Here is a 22139-nt window from a genome sequence, read left to right as displayed (position 1 = left end):
AAGTGAGGTCATTGTTCCCCTGTACTCTTCACTTATCAGACCAATGATCGAGTACAATGCCCCATTCGGGATGCATCTCACCCGACACCTGCAGCAATTGGAGAGACTCCAAAAGTTCCTCACCAAAAGGATAAAGGGACTCCAAAATCTGTCATATGCTGCCAGACTGAAGAAACTCCAGCTCTATTCAGTCGCATACCGCCTGCTCAGAGGTGACCTGTGCCTGACATACAAGGCCATGTCCAACCCGGAATTAATGGACATGCTCCACCTCAAAAAATCCAAATCTACCAGATCCACTAGAGCAAGCGACTTAAACCTTAGCACCGATATAAATAGGACATGCTGGAGGGATAGATTTGTCACCCAGAGACTCCCTATGCTGTGGAATAGAATCCCAGTCCGTGTGAGGCAGAGCACCTCGCTGGCTCTGTTCAAGAGAAATCTTGACCGGTGGATGGGAGATCGTAGGTTTACTCCGGGAATCATCTCTGTGTCACTGCTGGACAGAGGCACAACAAACTAATGGGCACAGTATTTTTTAACATAAGGGGTGGCGTAAGCCACAAAACTTTGGGCTAGGCTTATAAATGCCTTAGGGCAGATAGCCTAGTATAAACCTATGAACCTAAGTGACTAATTTCAGACTCAGCCTGGGAATACAAAGAAAGTCAGTGTAACATTTAGCGAAAGATAGTTAAAATATAATGAAAATACACATCTGTAATGCACCATTACAAGCTAACAAATATGAAAAGATTACATACAACTATAATACAGATGTACAATAAATAAAAAAATATCTTATAGAAAGTTAAATGTCTGCATGATAATTATAGATGTGTGTGTAGTCTGCGTAGGAATAACAGGATAGATAGCTGAATGGAGTTGAAGGTAGCTTGATGGAGAAGTTACATTAAGCAAAAGATTATGTGACTGAGGACTGAATACTGGTTCAACAGAACCTGCTATATGAGTGACAGTAACAGTGTTACTAGTAGCAGAAAGATTGATGTACCTCAGGTTAGGCGAAGTTGGATGAGAGGCAGTGACATTTGGCTGCCAAGAAGAGCTGACCTTAAGTTCAGTCTTAAATTTAAGGTAAGATGAGGTATCTTAACTGTGTAGGAATATTTTGCCAGAGTTTGAGACCTAGTATAGAGAAGCAGTGAACAGTACAATGGAGTTGATATTTTTATTTTTTTTTGGGGGGGGGGGACGGACTGCAGTCTGGGTAGGGTGGTTGTGGTTTCTGAAGCTGAACAACAGAAAGGTTGTCAAATTAGTTCTGCTGCTACTGAGGGAGAGAATAACTAGTTGACTAGAGATATGAATAGCTGTGATCTTAGGAGAAGGTCAAACCCATGTTGAACAGGGAGACACTTCACTTTTTTCAGTGTTTTACAGTGTCCATTTTTTTGGGATTGGGTAATAAATCTGTACATTTTACTGCATATTGTTTGAATATGTATAAGTGTGTGTGCGTGTGCGCTTGTGTTTGTTTTTGATGCTGAGGCTATGAGGGAAAGGCAGAAGAGAAGAATGCCTTTACCTATGGCTGTACTGGAGGTTTTAGAATGAAAGGGGAGATTTTATTGGCTCAAACCAGAAGTGAGTTAACCTAAGTTTTTTGTATACTTGAGGTAGAACAAAATCTTAAGGAAGGAGTCACACCAAATGCCAAGGTATTTAAGAGACAGATTTTGTTTTGTTAGCTTAATTTCTCCAAATGCTTAGGTTTTGTTTACATACCTTGATAGGAATGGACCCCTTTCCCATCAGTAGTATGGTCTGAATGGACCAGAACCTGTGTTGTTTATTCAGGGGTAATAAGTTTGCAGGTAGTGATGTACTGCATTAGCTGAACATTTTTCATACAGTTTGCCTAGAGAGCAGAGGAAAAAGGTCAGTGTGTATCAGGACAGGGCTTCTTATTACTTACAGCATCCAACAGTCATAAGTGAGGGCCTTCCAGGCTTCAGGGGGGTAAAGAGATAAACACATCTCTACTGCCTCCACAGAAAAGCAGTCAGGAGCACTGGAAAGGTTTGTCAGGGAAAGGACCTCAAAAACCTTAGTTCTGCAGCCCACCTCTACCCCTTGGGTGATGTCCATTAAAATTCCCCCCTCTGCCCTGAGGAGGCCTGGTCACCCCAAGTGTCCTGGGCAAAGGTCTAGGACATTTGGAACCAAAACCATTTTTCACCCTTCTGCTTGAGTGAAAAAGATGTCTCAGGTGTGAAGAAATGGATTCCAGTGGCAGACAGGGTTTTACCATCCTCCTCACTCCTAATTAGGGTATCCTTAACCTTGGATCCAAATAAGGTAGACATATTGAAGAGGGCATTCAGGAAAGATATCTTAAAGCTTTCTGCAAAGTCACATAGATTGATCTAGGCAAGACAGCAAATGGCAAGACGGACACCTGTTGCTCTAGTCATGCTACACATTGCATTTAACAAAAGGCACATGAATACACTGGTAACAAACTGACTGCATGGTGGCCAGCTGCAATTCCAGTTCCATACAGGACTCACGGTTATGCCATCACATAGGGGAATTTGACAGCTCCTTTGTCAAAATCCCTCTACAGACTCATCAAGTGAGCTGTGTAGTTCAGAGCTGGCAGAGTGAAGGTCACTGAAGCATGCAGACACTTTCTATATATCTCTAGAGCTCTAGACTTTCTACTGGGTCCCTATCATAACACTGAAAACTCACAACACTGAAACTGTCAAACCCTAAATTAGAGAAGGGTCTATGTCATAACACTGAAACCCATAAGGCAGAGATCATTTCACTGAAAACCCATAACACTGAAAAGTGTATAACTGTATAGAATTATTTAGAATGTATGTAATTGTGTAATTTATTATCAAATGAGTTATTAGGGAAGTGAGTTTGGCACAGAATGTGTGAATTGTTGCAATGGTCAGTGTCATGTTGTACCCCCAGATCTGTAGATGTCTGTATTTGCTCTTAAGAACTGATTCAGTGTGTGTAGTGTTTTTTTTTTCATTTCTCCACGGTTGTGGGAACATGGAATTAGCATATATAAACTATGTGGGGGTGGGTCAAAGCCCTCCACATGTGGGTGCAGTGGGGCTTGCCCCCCTGTAAAAACATGTTTTTAGGATATATTTCTAGTAGAAAATGTTTTCAGTGATATGGGTTGAAACTTTTGAGTTTCAGTGTTATGACATACACCCTTCTTTATTTGAAGGGTTGACAAAAGATGCTCCTTGGAGAGCTGTTTTTAGTGGCTGCCACCACCATAATATCATCCAAGCCTGATGTGGCACCAAATGAACTAAACCATCTGCAAGGGGCACTTCCCAGGTTATAGATGGGCCTGCAACAAAAGTCTCAGGGAAAACTGCCTCCTCTGGGAAAGGGGCATTGGTGGGCCAATGTCCCTCTAAGTAATTAAAGCAGTTCTGCAAATGAGAAGTTTTCCAGGGGAGATCAGGGGACCATTTTTGCAAGGTCAGTATCTCCTGTGAAGGATTCCTGGGGGGAATCCAAACACCAGCTTTTACATTTGTGCTTTCTACATGCCTCCATGGGGGAGAGACTGGGGGAGAGTTGGAAGCAGTAGTTAAACTTCACACCTGAGTTGGCTCAAGTATGGTTGGTACCCACTGTCCCATGGATAGACGAGGCACTGAATCATCTGAAACTGCAGGAATTCAGGGTGGATCTGAGAAAGTACAGATTATTCCCTCTTTCAAATGGGAGAAGATCTTTTCAAAAGCTTCAAATGCCAAAGCTGAAGCAGGTCATGAGAAAGATCTGCTTGGGTACAAAGACTGAATAGGAGGGCCCCTGGATACAGCCCCGCCAGAAACCGGTGCCAAGCTGTCAAAGGTCACAGTCTCGAGAGGCAGGGATGGCTACATTAACCTCAGTCTCCATCCCAATCATGGAGCCTTAACACCAATCTCATGGCTCCGGGAGCCACCAAGATCGGACAGTCAAAGTTGAGCTAGTGAAAGAAATTGTTTGAGTCAATGACACCTAGGTTTGCTGGCTCTGGAAGGGGGACCATGTGGGAAACACGCTGGTCCAAATTCACCAGCTCTGACTCGCTGATAAGTGGAGGAGAGATAATAATGGGCATAGATGGGCAAGGTCTAGCCACCTCCAAAGCAGGAGAAGCTGGAAGAACCCCCAACTACATATGGGTTTTAAAAATGGTCCTCATCATCCTATCCAGGTCTGCCTCAGAAAGGTTCCTGAAAGACCCCACTGACCTAAGCGAAAAAGCTGCTAAGGTCTGTCTAGAGGATCGTTGCTTATGTCTATATATAGGGAGAGTTCGGGACCAGATTACTGGAAGAGATGGTGTCAGAGAAAACACTGGACCTGATAGACTCAAAGAAGACAGAGATTGGACCTAGACTTGAGGAAATGGATGCAGAACCTGAGGGCCCTTCAGAGTGTAACCTTGTGCTACAGATGGGTCCATAGACTTTTTCTGGACTTCTTGGATCCATCCATAGCTGGATCTTTGTTCTTATCCTTATCCCTAGGTCTATCCTTTCTAGACATATTTGGAGGATTTCTTACTGGTAGAACATCCTCAAACAGAAGTGTCAGAGTCTCCCTCTTGGGTAGGGAGAAGGCCCTTCAAAACAAGTTTTGAAAAAAGTTCTGAAAGAAGAACATATCTCACATAAGTATTTTAAATGGACAGAACCCAAGCAATACACATATTTCTCATGTGGGTCCTGTAGGGGAATCTTGTACCCTCAGGCTACACTCTTGAGGACTGAAGCTTTGTCTACCTTCTTAGCGAACACCTACAGAAAATAATGGAGTGAAGAACACAAAACAATGATCTGAATGCTTCAATGTACCAACTAGTACCTAAAAGAAGGAATGTCACACCAATAACACTTTCAAATATTCAGTTGTACAACTACAGCATCTACAACTAACAACAAACACCTAGTGGCACTAGAGAAAATCCTCTAAAGCCAACTTCTCAAAAGGGAGGAAACAGAGGAGGAAAAAGGAGTGCAAGGTAAAATTTAGCCAAAAGACCAAAAAGACTAAGTAGTACAGAAAACAATCTGTATCGGGAAATTACTGAAATGACTGAGAAAAACCACTTATCTGAAAAACAATGAGGTCAGCTTCAAGGATCATGTCTGTTGTTTACTGCAGCAAACAAGACCTGGAAGCTGTAAGGGTGGCGGTGCATTATAAAAGAGGGGAGGAGTTTGAGCTTTGGATCCAAGTTTAGTTGCCAGCCTCAGAGCTGTACGGATCTGATATACTATTTATTAAGGCAGACAGAAAAGGCAACATCAGTTGATAAAATCAGATGTGCTACTCGGCGTATGTGTACTGTGTAAAAAAGATCTCTTCGCCATCCCCAAACTCTACCTCTCACAAGAACACAAGGAGGAGAATAGATTATGACTAAACAAAAAAACAACCATAACTGCATCCATGACTAAGGGATCACTACCACTAAAATGTGACAACCATCTTTAATAAAAACTGGGTTCATTCTTAGGAAATACAGCATTATTGAAGACCTGACATAGGCCCCATACATCACACTGTAGAGCTCTAAAATCCTTCTGAAAGAAGTAACTGCCACAGGAAAAGTATTCCCATGGAAAAAAAATAAGCTGCACAGAAGAAGCACTTTGAAAGGAGTAAGTACAAGACTAAGGACCATAAAATTCTAGTCTCAGAGAGTGCATGTATTTTGAGCAAAAAGGCTTTATGAGGCAGCACTCCCTTCAGAAACTACATGGGTAGTCTTTTCTGAACTAGACATTGGTCTTCTGCCAAACAATAGAAACAGAGAGACCTAATAATGTGCAGTGTTTTGTTTCTGAGTAGCACTGGGCAGCAGAGTGACTCTGGGTAAGATCTCTCTTTATAACATGTGAGCCTGTATGTATAGACAAACATATAGCTCTCAACCTTCCATCTCCAAAATGAGGGACACTACCTTTCATAATGTGGAACAAATGGGCAAAATGTGAAAACCTCACTAACAGCTTACTAACAACTTCATCTACGAAGCTGACAGGATAGTTAAACTGTGATACTTTTAATTACATAATAGTTCTTTTAAAGAATTAGTTTGATTTGGTTCTATTTACTATGGATATCAGTTAAAAAATTGCTAACACTGAATGTGTGACAAATTCTTTTGGTGTGGAACTTCAAGAAACATGAATGTTTTAAAACCCCAAATGAGGAACATTCCTTGTAATGAGGTACACTTGAGAGGTTATGGACGCACAAAAAAACTGAAGAGTCAGTTACCTCTTTCACCCCCCAAAACGAACAATATGCCTCCCTTCAAATAGCTAACTGGTTCCCTACAACAGTTCATGCCACAAGCTCACACATTCATCATTTTGAAATAAACTAAATATTACCTTTGCTCCCTATGATGTCAAAGTTGTATATATACATAACTCATAGGTTTAAAGGTGAAGTTGGAAATGGCAGAGATGAGGATCTGACTTGTTAGGTGTATCTAGAAATGTACAATGAAGGAACTTTTGGAAACGTAAATGGCACAAGTTGTGTGACATAGAATGTAAAAGTACGGAGTAATGACTATAATTAAGAATACTTGGGCAATTCAGGTGACAACCCCCCCCCCAAGAATAACATGTGAATCAAAAAGTTATTTTCAGCACCATTCAAATTTGTACTTTCAGAGCTATTTCCAACTATATATCTCTCATAAAGATGTGTGTGCAGGTTATACCAGGCAGCTGAGTGCTCAGTTTAGGTTTGATGGCCTCTAACTGCTGATAGAACACTTTGTCAGGAGGGAGCAGGGGATGGGAATTATGTTTTTAGCATTTCCACTCATAAGAATCACTGTGATCTTGTGAAATTAATTACGGTTTTCAATGGTGGTTTTCTGCAAGGTCATGAAATACTGCCTCTTCATCTCAGGTAGCTAAAGTATACTTATCTTTAAGTTTGTAAAAATGCTTCCATTCACTATGCTGTTTCAACAACTGCTATCTTTAAAGCACTGTTCAATATGCATCAGGGAACGGCAAATATTCATCTACACAAGAAAAGGTAAGCGGGTTCTAGAGCAATCATCCTACCTTAGAAGTACCTCACATTTCTAATTTCATACAGTTGAACATTTGTGCTTCTGTTTCATGCTGTCTTAAGTTCATGAGGCAAGAGAGAGTGAAGTCAGGGACTTTTTTTTAAATTTGGGGATCATACTTGTAAAGGGGATGGTAGCAGTTTGACAAAAGCTGCCAAGGTTCAAATTTACTGCTCCTGTGTCACTGTTGGGTTGAATGTACTTGATACTAAATTTACCCATGAGTTTGACACTGCTCTTATGGTGTTAGAAGTCCTCTCTATCATGCCTTCATATGAGAAAGCAACATACATTGGGTGCTGGTAGAAGATATGCAGCTGCTCTGCCCTAACCAACACCAAAAACAATTGCATCCACCTCCTAAATGGAACACAAGATGACTTAATTGTATTACTCTGTCAACTGGTAAAAGCCCCACTGAGACACATGCTCTTTTTTCAGTTGAATTCTGCAGAAACAACTTTTCTTACATAGAAAATACGGCAGTTTAAGATGTCCAATGTGGCACAGCAGTGTGACATACATGTTGATATTGAATATAATCATAAAATAATGAACAGATGCAGGGACAAGTGCACAACAAATAACACCAGCTAGGGAAAACTGCCATAACATTTGCATAGCTAGGAGTAACTGAAATGCATTTGAAATACTGTTACAACACATGCAGATGGAGTTACATTTATAGTAAGGGTGAATGCAAAAATATAATCATAATTAAGGTGTCGCAACAAAAGTAAAGAACTCTGGAATGTTTTTTTTTTTCAATATCTGATGTAAATAGGTTAAGCCAGGCATCAGTGACAGCTACTGTATATACAACTGATACAGGACTGCCTTTGCAGATAAAGGGCACTGGTTCTCAAACTTTCATGACATCCTCACATTTGAACATCTAGCCGTTCCCCTAGACTCCCTGCTTACTCAATAACATCACCAGGGGTTTGCATCCTATAGCTAATTAATTCACTTCAGTACTAGGTGAGATGCCATCACCAACAATAGAAATCATTAAAAACACCTATCAATCCTGATTCCAAAAGACTTGCGTTCAGTGTAAGTGACCTTGTACACTAAGAGCAGGTCTTTTGGAATATGGCCCCCAGTGTAAGCCTGTTTATAGACAGGCCTTACACTGAAGTCAGTCACTTACGCTGAGACCAGCTCTTCTGGAATCTTGCCCACCATGTGACCTTGCTGCTTGCTTGCATCAGGAGATACATGCATGTTCCCACAAATGCAGTCCCCTATTTGTGGTACTAAGTGCTGCTGCTACAAGCATGGATCGTCGCCCTTCACTTGAACCAAGTGTGGCATCTCTCCTCCTGAGGTGGGCAAACTGGCATTTTGCTGTGCCATTCCCGCCTCCAACTGTGCCAGCTTTTCAACACCTGAGCTGGTAGTTCAGCTGAGCTGAGCTGAGGTTATCTGGTGCAGAATCAAGACTTTTTCTCTGCATGCGATGGAACTGGCCACATGTATGGATTTAAAAAATTTTGCTCTGCCCAAATCATGCTCTTCAAAAGATTACATCAAGCTGTTTTTCCCCAAGGTTGAGATGTGTCACCTGCTGACATTAATAACAGTGTGAATACAGTGTACACCTTTTGAAAATGATCACAACAGGAGAAAATAGTCTTTTTATGTCTCATTGGGAGAATCTTAATCTTAGGTCTGCTGGATCACTCGTCTGTGCTTACTACTAAAGGAACTGCAAATTCAACATATCCTGGATTTTTTTTTTACTTAATTTACCAAGTTTAAGAGATTTATTTAAGTAGACAGTTTCATATTTTATTATTTTTTAAGTTTAAGTTTAATGACAGTTAATACCAAGTATTTTTGTATAGTTATTCCACTGAGAACACTGGTGCAAATTTTCTTACAGTGTTTAATCTTAAAATATACAAGGGGTGGAGTAATAAAATCTTCTGGAGAGAGGTCAATATTACCAATGGGTAATGTAACATTATGAATTTGATGAAAAAATTAAGAAGTTTCAAACAATTATGTTTGAACATTATATCAATAAAATTGATGAGAAAAGCCTTTCCAGAGCATACCTCTCAACATCTCAGTTTAAGAAATCTGGACAAAGCCAGAAAAAAAGGGGAGACAAAGACCCAGAAATAGGGACAGATTTTTAAATACTGCTCCTATAAACATAGCAAGTAGTTAGAATAGCAGGTTTTGCATTATTATATATTTTCGGAAGAATACAAAGTCTGAAGCTCAAACGTCTGTCATTATTATTATTTAGTGACTTCAATCTTCAGTGATTTGCCAGAAAACCACTAATTTTATAAGGAACAGACCAAAACTAGGAGGTAAAAATCTAGATGATATATGAAAATCTAGACAGTTGAGAGGTATGGTGCAGAAGGATAAAGACCTAACTAATGCTAGGCAACAGCCCTGGTATCTGAGGTGCTGGCAGGGAGGCTGTCCAAGTCCGGCTACAGATACAGGCTTTTAAACTAAAATATGCAATACACAAAGTCATGTTTATTTTTCTAGGGTATATTATCATAAATGCAGTACATGGAAATAAACCTGGTACAAGCACATGTAATATCAGTTTAATAATACAGTGTCATGCCATTCTCAGTGCTTTTCTGAGGCACGTGAATCTTTTCAGACTATTCCACTTGTGGCAAGATTTTGAAAAGATGAATGCTACAAACATACTTTTTTTCATTAGTTTTCTACTGCAAAACTCCATCCTGACCCACACACACCAGCAGATGTTAAAAAGCAGTGTTCTACAAGGTGCTAATAGAGCCCAACCTAAACTAATACTGAATGCAAAGAAAAAAACAGCCTCAAAGCTTTGGGCACAGGTTTACCACTATAATGAATACTGTAATTTATGCATGGGATAAAAAGAACCCTAAAATCTTTCCCAGACCAGATCATTTAAAAACCTGAAACAGCAAATGCTCTGAAAACAAAACATCACAAAAAGAATAAATAAAATAAATAAAACGATGATTATTTTTGCACTAAACATAAACTTGATCTAATCTCAATAACTGTATAAAATACATTTAAGATTTTTCAGGAGTTGTCAGTCTTACTCAGAATATATATCCTGTAAAAGTCTGTAATACTTGCCATAGCTGGTGATGAGAGGTTTATACTGATTGAAGTCTGTAGCCCCATTCATGAATCCAAAATTGGTGCCGCCATGGAACATGTACAGGTTAATAGAAAATCCTTTCTGCAAAATATCACCTACTATCTCCATCATTTCTGGAAAAGAAAGTGTATATTCTGTGTATCCTTATATTATGAAAGATGACAAACTAAATTAATATACTTTTGCCAAAATTCTCAAGATGGAGACATATTAATGAACAAGACCAAACAAACAATCAAGGCCAATCTGAAGTATAGGTGACAAGACAAGAAACTTAACTGTAGTATGCTGCTGATGTAGTAAAGACAATATAAGCAATAGCCTTACACATCTGTTTTACAACTTCATCAATGAAAATTAAAATTCAAAAAAGTCAAAGGCCACTAACCATCAACTTTGAAGACATGATGAAGGCCTCCCCAGAAATCGAACCATCCAGTCCAATATTCCATTACCATCTTTGGTTTATTGGGCTGAAAATAAAGAAAACATGAAATGGTGAACACTGTACCAGTAACAAGCCAAACTACCATCATTTATTATTATATTTCACTGGAAGAACTTGGACAATAAGAACGATCACTAGGATACCACTATTTCAGTATTTTACACTCATTTAAGGCTCTCTGAAGTTTCCAAGTGACACTTTTAAGACAAGGAGACTATGCAGTCTTCCAGTCTGCAAGCATTATACTTACATTTGTGAACCACAAATATACAGCTGGCAGGATCACTTTTCAGTGGAGTCCTAGGTAGCCTCTGAGACAATAAACAATAGCAAGAAAACTACAAGTTGCAGTAGACATTCTTCAGTTAAATAATAGACAAAACATAACTAATTTAGTAGCACATTCTTAAACACGGGGACATAAAATATTTTCCATGTGTTACACAAAGAACATTTTCTTTAACAGATGTTGTTGTGTCTTTCGGCTTTTCCCGGTTAGGGGTCGCCACAGCGGAACTCCGGTCTGCTAATGATTGGCAGTGGATTTTTACGTGCCGAGTTGCAAGCCCTGATGCACAACCTTCAACAAAGGTACGCCCATTCACGCATGTCTCCACACAGAAGACGCTCTAGCTGAGAATCGAACAGGACAATGTCTTACTGTGAGGCGATAACGCTACCGCAGCACCACAGATATTGATACAAATTAGTACTAAGTGTAGTACGTGAAAAGGACTGATTATAGCTTAAATTGTTAATACCTGCAGGTACATAGAAGCAGGTGGCTTTAATAAGTGGCCAAAGTCAGATGCATACCAAACTGCTACTGAGGTGACATGTCAAAAAGCATTTAAATGACCACTATCTTTGGTGGTTCTCACCTTGGGAGGAATCTTATTCCAAATTAAGAATGGAGTCACCAAATTTATTGAAGGGCATGGGAACATGGACCAACTGGGGAGTGCATTATCTTTTGCAGCTAGGGTGGGGCAAACTAGGCAGCTGCCCAGCAGCACATTCTCAAGAGTTATAACTGACACCTTAAATGAGTTGCCAATCATATGCAAGTGCAGTAACAGCATTCACATTTAAGCAAGCTGCTTAAATGAAGTTGATTATATGTACGAGAATATCTGTGGCTGCAGCAAGGAGCTAGTTTAAGATAGCTTATAAAAATGTATAAGGACCTTTGCTACTCTGGGGACTCCCCAGGGTGCCAGCTAACCTAGTTAATGGCTCAGAGTACACCGTCTAAGGTTCTGTAGAAAGTCCTGTAATTAATAACCTTGGATAAGGGGGGCAGTTTGAGTACTACAAAAAATAGTGAGTCAAATCTACCGTTGTATAATGAGGTGGGGATTATTTTCAAACCAGTTAAGATCATGGAAACAGAGAGACAATGACAGGTAAAACTACTAAGTCCAGAAGCAAAGCAGGTAATCATGTTAGTTTCTTTTTCCAGCTGGTTTTGAAGTAGTGAAGTTAAGATTAAGGAGGTGAGAATAATACACAAGACAATGTAGGAAGTAGGCTCTAGCTGTGAAGATTATAGCTCTGGCTGACAGGTAAGATTTAGTCAAGCACTTTGCACAAATGAGTTTATTTTTTTTTTCCAATTTCTTGAAACTATTGTTTTCATGGGAAATTAAATTAAGTCGATTACTGAGGTCAAGGCTAAGAATACCCACCTGTCCACAGGCTCTTGTTAGTACAACGGCAGTGCCATAAGCACAGACTGTAGCAGGTCTGTGGTTTGAGTCAGAAATAAGAGACAATATTTCCATGACTCTAATACTGCCTAAGCAGAGAGCTTCTCTGCATGTGTGCGTGCGCATGTAATTTGATCTTATTCATGTTTGGAGTTTCCTAGCTGAAAGGGAAATTCAATGCCCAGCTGTCCACAGACTCTTGTTAGTCCAAAAGAAGACAAGTATAAAATACTGAAAGTTTTCAGTCCTAAATAAGGCAGTACCGTTGTGTAAGTAAACTTACATAACAGTAGATGTTCGAATGATCACTGCTGCGGTACCCTTAGATATGGGTTATATCCTGCCAAGTTTATTTCTGAAACCTATCTGACTAAGCTATCCCAGAATGAAGTGGATATTTTACTGAGGCCCAACACTTAAGAAGAATTAAGACAGGCTGTAGTAAAACAAGTCTTAGGAAAATCCACATGATCAGATTAACTCCCCCTCAAATTTTGGCTAGTGGATACAGATAAATGTTATCAAATGAGGGTTCTAAATGTTTAATTGCATACTAGAGATGCCTTCAGTCTAGGAAGGAAGCCATCACAGTGGTGACTTACATGGAGGGTAAGAGCCATTTACTGTTATCCTCCCCCAGGCATTGTTGCATATGGCAGACAAACCATTCTCCCAGCATACAACACTGGCAATATCCTACTACAAAATTGAAATGTAGTTCGAGACCTAGGAACCTGGAATGAGAACTCCTTCTCCTTTGACAACCACATAACACTTGTTAGGAAATCTTTATACTTGCAGAAGTTGATTGCCAAGGGAATATCATCTAGATCAAAAGAGGTTATTGTCACCTTGTACACAGCACTAATCATAACAATTATAAAATACAATGCCCCTTTAGGATGTACCTTAATAGAAACATCAAACAACTGGAAAGACCCCAGATGTTCCTAACAAAGACAATCATATCTGTACAATCCCTAAGCTACCAGAAAAGACCAGAAGCACTGCCCCTCTTTTCCATGTGTTACAGGCTCCTCAGAGGAGACCTATGCCTTGCCTTCCAAACAATCAGGGATCCAGTAGTCCAGGATCTCTTGTACTTTCATAAATCAAACATCCTACAAATACCACAACAAGAGATCTAAACCTGCTTAAGCAGAATAAAACAAGGTGAAAAGGCAGTTTCATTGATCAGCATCTCTTGCACCAGCAGATAAAGCAGTGCAATGCACCTCTCATAAGGGACCTAGATAACTGGAAGGGTATTATTAAGTTCATCCCTGCCATGACTGAAGTAGCCACCCTTAACAAGGGAGGGACAGTCTAGCATGGAAAATGGAAGGAGCAATGGTCTCCTACTCTGTGACCTTGAACATCTGAGGATTCCTAAGATGTGGTGTGCAAACATTTGATAATGAACTAAAAACAACATTCTGCATGATTTCTGCAGAGTAAAGAAAAAACGTTTGGTGAGCCTTGCCAAAAAATGACACCTGATAGGGTGGAATGGCCTTATTTTAAACAGGTCTTAGTTGAGCCTGGCCTTTCCCTTCAGTGGATTAACCAAATTTTTGAAATTTATCAGGGATCACCAGCAAGGATGAAAAAATACATGAAGAACTTCCTGACTCTTTCAGCCTCTCAAGAGAAGCTAGGCAGGGGTGCCATTATTTCCACTTTTGTCTGCCCTGCACTTGGAGTCCCTGACAAAATGTCATTAAATTCCATGTAGGTAAAGATGCCTCTACGATTATGACAACCTCTTTTATCCGATTAAGGCCTGAAGCCGACTTGGCTATGTTGTTTACACTCCCACAGGATTTTTTTTTCTGACTACAAAATAAACATGGATAAAAACAGGGTCACTGCCAGTATTTTTATTCCAGTAAGCATGCTAGTCAGTCAGTATCCAGTTTTCATCATCAAAAATGTTGATTTTGAGTGTCACTTGACCTCATCTGATGATCTGCTGAACAAAATCAGGGGAATAGTTAGTTACAGCCTGGAAGATGATTCCCTTTAATTAGGTCAGAAGCCCCAAGCCTTGAATTATTCTGTGTACCCACTTCCAAGCTTTCCTGCTTGATCTCTCTACGGAGTCTCTATTTTAGCTTCTTTTTTTGTGGGGGGAGAATTTTTAAGAAAGGAGACTGGAAACTGAAACTGATGGACCATGCTTCTTAGTTATTTAAAGCAGCACTCAAAGTTTTATTCCAGTTACAGGCTACATGGACTATAGCCATGTGGGAGTTTCTTGGATATATGACTCCACAGCATGATCACAGATGTAAATCTGGGATTATGGAGCATTTTGAAATTAAAGAAACAACATACAAAACTACTGGAACTAGCTGTTGCCAGCTTTTATTAAAAAAAAAATAGCAGGAAATCTCTAAATAGGTAAACTACAAAGTCCAAAATGTCATTCTGGCTGCAAGTCTGCCAGTACAAGCTGCCCTTACTACTTGGGAAAGTGCAGTTGTGCCACTAAAAGTATCATAACAGTAGATGTTCAAATGATCACTGTTGCAGTAGCCTAAGCAATTGGGTTAAATACTGCTAAGGATACCAGCATTCCTAGCTCAGGGGCGCCTTACAAGTGCCAAACCATTAATCTGCTCAAGCTGAGCTGACTAAAACAAGTTGGGGTTTGAAGCCTTTCAGAGCTTTCATGCCAACATAAAGGGGGAGGCTAAAGCCCCAGCAATGGCAATGATATAAAAATAAGGGCCCACACCCTGGCAACAAAAACATACAAACATGGGGGGGGGGGGGGCAGACACTGCAGCAGTGCTCAATTATCTACTCTTGTGGCAAGTTTACTTACACAACTGTACTGTGTTAAGCATACTGACCACCTTCGATATAAGGGTAAATTACTATAGCTTGGACTGACTGGGAGGAGGAAGGATAATGATCTAGGAGTACCTGCCAAATGGTCCTAGGAAAGGCTATCCTAAACCAGGAAAAGGAATGCAGTTTATAATGCATTATATATGCATGCACACAGGACCAATATGACGCTTCTAAAATACTTATAGAATTCAACCCACTGCAAAATGCCACAGGTGAAGCCATTGCTCTAGCAGAATAAGCCTCGACCCTGCCTGAAATGCTGTGCTGTGCATAAGAAAAGGTAATAACGCAAGACAGCCATTTGGGCATAGACTGTTTTGACAGAGGTTGTTCATGTTTCTTATTTTCACAAGAAATGGACAACTGATCCAGACAGATTTTGTTCTATCAAAATAGTTCTTAGGTTGTGTGTGGACATCCAAGGTATAGCGTATCATTTCTCCTTCATTTTTAAATTCTGGAAAGAAGACAGGAAAATGGATAGCTTGGCTTATTAAGTCACTTTAGACATAAAATATTAGTTCTCAAGGAAACCCTATTTTTCTGGAAAATGAGATAATTGTTGATCCATCATAAAAGTTTGCAACTAAGGTACTCTTCTAGCAGAGGTGAGGGCCAATTAGTAACACTGTTTCCATGTTAAGAACCTCAAGTCAGCCTGATGATCTATTTAAAAGGAGCAAGAGTTATGCTTTCTAACGCAATTAAAATTCCAAGGAAGGGGTCAAGTGTTTTCTGGAGGCACTGCGTGCAACACCACATTCGACAACATTTTCATATCAGAAAATGCCTTCTTCAATATCTGTTATACATCCTTAGAAAAAATATATGCCTAAAACTTATTAAAATTATATCCTCCAGGCAGTCAGTCAGTTGTACTTGTTTGACATCAGGTTTGTATCAAATGACCCTGGTCTTGTGTGAGTAGATCCAAACTGCGAGGAAGCTTCTGGTAATACGCACTGGCCATTTCCAAAAGAAGGGTTTGTAGTTGAGTACTAGGCTAGCTGCCCTTGCAGGCCATTTTAAGCCATGCCAATTTCCCTTTCAAAATCATAATTAAACCTTAGAATTTGTGTTTGTGAGATAAAAAAGAAGTTATGTACTTCATCATAACTTTCCATGTGTGTTGTTCATCTCGCCTTCATTCTTACCAGGGTTCGGAACTGACCCTCAGTTCCGACTAGGCATTATACAAAAGCTTGAGGTCTTCCACTACCTCGTGGCTAAAAAACCCAATCTCATCATGCACTAGGAGAGCTAACCTGATCTTGTTTGCACATACAGCTAAATAAAGGTCACTAAACATGTTATAGAGCAATCAAGAAGGCCAGAGAACATTAATAGCTTCCAGGAGCAAAGTGCTGGGGGAAGGAGGGTGGTTTGTAAGAATGAAGGCGAGATGAACAACACACATGGAATGTTATGGTGAGCACATGACTTCTTTATGTGAGGTTGTCCTATCTCTCCATTTTTAGCAGGTTGGGACAGTGCCCCTAGCACCCTCTTTCTTGGGTGGCTCAAGGGAGAATATTCTTCAGAACAGTGGACCCAAAGGAGGCCCTGTTCCTGGAGGCTAAATCCACTTTGTAATGAGTGATAAAGGTATGAGGCCTTGCCCATGTTGCTGCAGCACAAATGGTATCAATTGGTAATCTCACCCGAAAGGCAGAAGAGGGTGGAATGGCTCTTGTAGAATGACCGTTTACTTTAAGGGAAAGTTCTTTGTTTCGAGATTAGTAAGTAAAGGTAATATAATCTGATAACCATTTCAAAAGTGTGGCTTTAGACATGGGGGCACCTTTCTTTGCATCTAAAAAGGGTACAAATAATTGGTCAGATTTTCTGAAGTCCTTTGTCCTATGTAAGTAGAAATGTAATTGTCTATGTACATCCTGTTGGTGTAGCATATATTCTGCCTTGTTGCCATAGTTGGGGGAAAAAACTGGTGGTTCTATGGATTGATTCAAATTAGATTCTGAGCATACTTTGGGTAGAAAGGATGGGTTTGTTCATAGGGATACTCTGTTTGTGTGGAAAGGCATGTAAGGGGGCTTTACTGATAATGCTTGCAGCTCTGAAACTCTTCTAGCAGAAATAATGGCTATCAAAAGAAGTGTCTTCCAAGTCAAAATACTTGAGATTGGAGGATGATGCAGGTTTGAATGAGGGAAGAATCAAATGGGATAAGACAAAATTCAGGCCCCACGATGCTAGAGGGGCTTTGATGGGTGGTCTTAATAAAAAGCACCTTTAAGAAATGCCTTGCAAAGTCTGTGGGACATCACATTGGGGCCTGAGTCACCTAGATGGAAATTAGATATCTGACTGCTAACTGAACTCGAATAGCAGCTGCAATAGCAAATTCATTAAATAACTTTAAGAATTCAAGAATGGAAGCTATTGGGGCAGAGAAGGGATCAATGTGATTATCCAAGGCCCATGAAGAAAGTCTTTTAAATTTGCTTATAAATAACTTTCTCGTTGAAGCCTTATAAGATGAGATCAGCATATGGTTTACTAATGGAGAAAGGTTAGGGAGCTTGGCTATGTTTGGAATCGGAGCAGCCAAGCTGTCAATTTGAGGGTTCAAAGGGAGGGGTGGAGCATCCCTGATGCACGAGTCAGAACATCTGAAATTGGGTCCCGAATCCATGGCTCCTCCTGGAGATGATGCCAAAGGATGGGGAACCAGATTTGACGAGGCCAGTATGAGGCAACTAGTATCAAGTTCCTTTCCAAGGAACTGACTTTCTGAAGAACTTTGGGTATCAACGGAAAGGGAAGAAAGGTGTAGAGGAGACCCAAGGGTCAATCATGTACAAGTGCATCCCTTGCTGACTCCCCTGGAGGGGGGATAGGGGCAAAGTAGCTGCTGCATTTGGCATTCATGGATGTGGAAAACAGGTCACAGCAAGGCTGTCCTCATGTGCGGAAATTCTTTTCCGCTACTTCTTGTTTTAGGGACCACTCATAAGACATCATAATCGGTCTGCTGAGTCTGTCCGCTATCATGTTGGATTTCCATGGGATGTGCATTGCTATCAGAAAGCATTGGGAGGAGGTCGCCCCCTGCCATACTCTCAGGGCCTCCTGACAAAGTGGGTAAGACCTGGTTCCTCCTTGTTTGTTTATGTACCAGATAACTGACATGTTGTCTGTCAGTGGAAGCAAGTCTTGGAATGCTTGCAACACTAAAAGCACTGCTCTCATCTCTAGGACATTGATGTGCAAATGTGCCTTGTGATCCTGCCAAGTGCCTTGGACTGTCCTTCCCAGATAATGCCCCCCCCCACCCTATCTGGGAAGCATCCGTGGCTACTGTGGCTAATGGATATGGAAGAGCAAAGGGTCAACCTAATGTCACATGAGTGGAGTGGAGCCATGCCTCCAATAAAGGTCTTTCTTGCAAGATTCTGTTATCAAAATTTAGTGGGACATGGGTAGTTCTCCTGCATAGACCACTGAGTGAAAAGTAGCCACTCTCATATGCAGACATGCTAATGGATGCTGGCATGGTCCCCAAGACTTTCAGGACTGTTCTTGCTTGTACTTTTTTCTTCGAAAGTAGGTTTAGGATCGGACTTCATAGAATTTGAACCCTTTCGGAGGGAAGTTTTACTGTAATTTTTGTTGTATCTAGATCTGCTCCTATAAAAATGTTACGCTGAGATGGCAGCAAGGCAGATTTTTTCATAGTTTACTGCGATTCCTAGGTGAGAGCAGAGATGCAAGGTGGTGTCTCTCGCTTTCCATAGTAGATGATCGATGGTGGCGGTTAGGAGCCAGTCTAGGTACGGAAACACTCGGAATCCTAGGCATCTGAAGTGGGCCACTACTACTGCCATACACTTGGTGAACACTCTGGAGGTTGTAGTGAGGCCAAAGAGCAGAGCTTGGAACTGGCAGTGACTGGCTCTCAGCCAAAAGCACAAATGACTCCTGGATCGCCTGTCCACTTTTATGTGGTAGTACGCATCCTGGAGGTCTATAGAGGACATCCAATCATCTTGTCCCAGAAAAGGGAGTATTAACTGCTGTGTTACCATCCGGAACTTTGCCTTTCTTACTGATTTGTTTAATTTGCTGAGATCCAGGATAGGTCTCCAATCCCCTGTTTTCTTTGGAACTAAAAAGAACCTTGGGTAAGTTCCGGATCCTATTTGGTCTGCAAGGACTGTTTGGATAACTCTTTTGTCTAGCAACTTTTGTATTTGTAGAGTTGCCTGTTCCCTTTGACTGGGTGAATTATCCGGGATGTTTTTATGTTTGGGATGGGGAAAGAAAAAGGGTATGGAGTAACCACCTGATACCATGCTTAGCACCCACTTGTCTTTTGATATTGTTAGCCATGTTTCTGGGTACAAAGATAAGCGACCCCTGACTGCCTCCAGAGATGGACAGACAGGCCTCCTTTCAGGAGTGCTGAAAGGGCTTACCAAGGAATGATTCCCTGTCACCCTGGTTTTGCAGACCCTCATCTGCCGCAAGGTCGGTGTCTTCCATTAATACTTCCCCCTCTGCCTTGGGGGAAGAATCATCACGTGTGTCTTGGAAAACTCTCTGGGATTTTTGAAACCACATTTTTCCTTCTTTTTGACCCTTTGGATAAGGTCTGGTAGGTAGGGAAAAATGGACTCCTATAGTAGAGAGAGTCTTTCCTTCTTGTTCACACCTGGTTATTCTGTCTTTGACTTTTGGCACGAACAAGGACGAGCCATCGACAGGGTCGTTCACAAAGGAAGATTTAAAGAGCTCCGGCAAAGTCACACAAGTGCATCCAGGAATGCCTCCTTAGGGAAATTCTTGAACCCGCTGCCCTGCTCGCTCCATCTGCTATATAAGAAATGAGCCTCATGGAAGAGATGACCACTGAATTTAAGGTGGAAAGCTGAGCAGAAACCTTCTCTGATACCCCTTCAGCTACTGAACCTTGGAGGGTATCTTCTAGGTCTTTCAGGAAATCTCTCTGAAGTCTAGTGAAATGAGTCAGATAATTCAGCGATCTAAGTGCAAAAGTCACTGAAGAAAAGATACGTTTTCCATATCTGTCCACTGTATGAGACTCTTTGTTCAGCAGATGGACAGAAGAGGACTTCTCTGAGAGTTCCTTTTTGGTGTCTGCCGCCACCAGTATAGCATCTATTGGGACTCCTTTAGTTAGAAAATTTTTATCTGTGGGTGATGTGATAAATTTGTCTGGCCTCTGAGGAACAGGGTCCACTGAATCTGGAGACTCATGCCTTTCGACAAACCAAATCCATCATTTCGTCGAAAGCTGGAGACACCCAAGTGCAGAAAGGGTGAGACCCAAAGGCCTTCAGGTATATAGACTCCTCCTCAGATGGGTTGATGGACTTCCAGCCACCTCTCTGTTATAGTTTTTCCAGGATGTCTGCGAAGGAGACATCCTGATAGGGTAACAGTGGGGACCCTGCTGAATCATCAAGGTCTGTATCTGATGTGATGAACTCCTCTGTGGAGTCTAAATGCTTCCTCTTGCATAGCCTCTTCTGAGGGACATCTTCAGAAGGGTATTCTGGAGAGGTTTTGGAGGAGAGGGGGTCACCCAAAGGGGCATCCTAAGGTCTAAGGTCTTTGTTTCTCTGTGGATGCAGTGGTGCCAAAACAGACACCAGTGCCTTTGTGGGAAGAATGTCCCAACCTGAGAGTGGGCCTCTTTGGGGAGACAGCACTCTCCTCATCACATTCAAAGCCCCCCGCCCCTGATCCAAGGAAACTCCTGGCTCCAAAGAACCAGAGAGAATCCCTGGAACCAAGAGGGTTGGCTCCGAAGCTGAGGTAGAAGCTGAGCTCACCCGAGCCGATGCCCCAAGAGGCAAGTTCGGATCCGACAACTGTCCAATCTGCCTCTCCTCCCTGGACCTGACTGGAAAGCATCAACTCCTAGACTCCTCAGGTTGAGATGCAGTAGTCAGACCCGAAGATCCTGTGATAGTAGTAGAACTGTTGGAGCTGAGACCTATCAGTTATGGACATTCTGGCTCGGAGGTCCGAGATCAGATTTGAGGAGGAATTGATGGTGAAAGGGTAGGCTCAGTCAGGTCCGAAGTCCTCTAGGATGGATCTGACAACAGTTTGGCGAGTGCCGGTGTCCTTAACAGCCTCTGCACCATGCAATCCACATCATCATCAGACAGGCTCCTGGAAGATCGAGAGGAGGGAGCAGGATATCTGGAAGACTGCAACAATGGAGACCTTAGGGGGTAGACACTGGCTCCAATTCCTGGGACCAGCTCTGCAAATGAAATTCCAATGACACCGAAATAGCAGGAGCTGAGGTAGAAGGCTTCTCGGACCCAACAGCCTTCAGGTCCTAAGATGAGAATTTTGGCAATTATTTTGTTGATTTGGTTCCAAATGAGCACTGGAGGACAAGGACCTTTTCCCCGACTTTGCCCACCTTGAAGAAGGGGTACCCCAACTTTGAAGCATCCTGACCTTATTCGATTGCTTCAGAAAAAGGGGTCTTTAACAAACCTCTAAATACGAGTTTGTTTTTCCTTTCCAGTAAAACTCTGTGGCTAAAAGAGTGACAGATGGCACAGGACTCTTGCATGTGAACCGCTCCAATACAGTACACACAAATGGTGTGTCCGTCCATAAGAGACATCTTTTGGCTACACTTCACACATTTTTTAAACCCTGAGGGTTTAGCTTCCTTGGGAACAAACTACAGAAAAAATGTACGTATTCTACTACTACTTTTTTTCTTGCTTTTTATTTATTTTTTTTTAAACAATAAGATCAAGAACGATCACTCCAAAAATACTTTAAGAAAAAGAACCTCTAATTTTTGCAGGCAAAGGCAGCTCTCTAACTCAAACAAGCTATCCCTAAGGGGTTCCAGAAGGG

The 22139-nt window shown here is 41.3% G+C and overlaps 1 protein-coding gene across 4 annotated transcripts in view; it reads right to left on the bottom strand.

The window, feature by feature from the left end:
- GLB1L2 (galactosidase beta 1 like 2) overlaps positions 1-22139 on the bottom strand; it is a 2046079-nt gene that overhangs the window by 511006 nt on the left and 1512934 nt on the right. For all 4 annotated transcript variants that reach the window (XM_044081172.1, XM_044081170.1, XM_044081169.1 and 1 more), the window contains exons 9-10: positions 10636-10720; positions 10223-10360 (exon numbers count right to left, since the gene is read on the bottom strand). In XM_044081172.1, the coding sequence (XP_043937107.1) occupies positions 10223-10360; positions 10636-10720 (223 nt within the window). The remainder of the gene's footprint in view (positions 1-10222; positions 10361-10635; positions 10721-22139) is intronic.

The sequence above is a fragment of the Protopterus annectens genome, chromosome 8.part0 (genome assembly GCF_019279795.1).
Source record: "Protopterus annectens isolate FY-2018-M chromosome 8.part0, PAN1.0, whole genome shotgun sequence".
NCBI lineage: Eukaryota > Metazoa > Chordata > Ceratodontiformes > Protopteridae > Protopterus > Protopterus annectens.
Note: the sequence above shows the minus strand (reverse complement) of the source record. Positions and strands in the feature narration are given on the sequence as shown.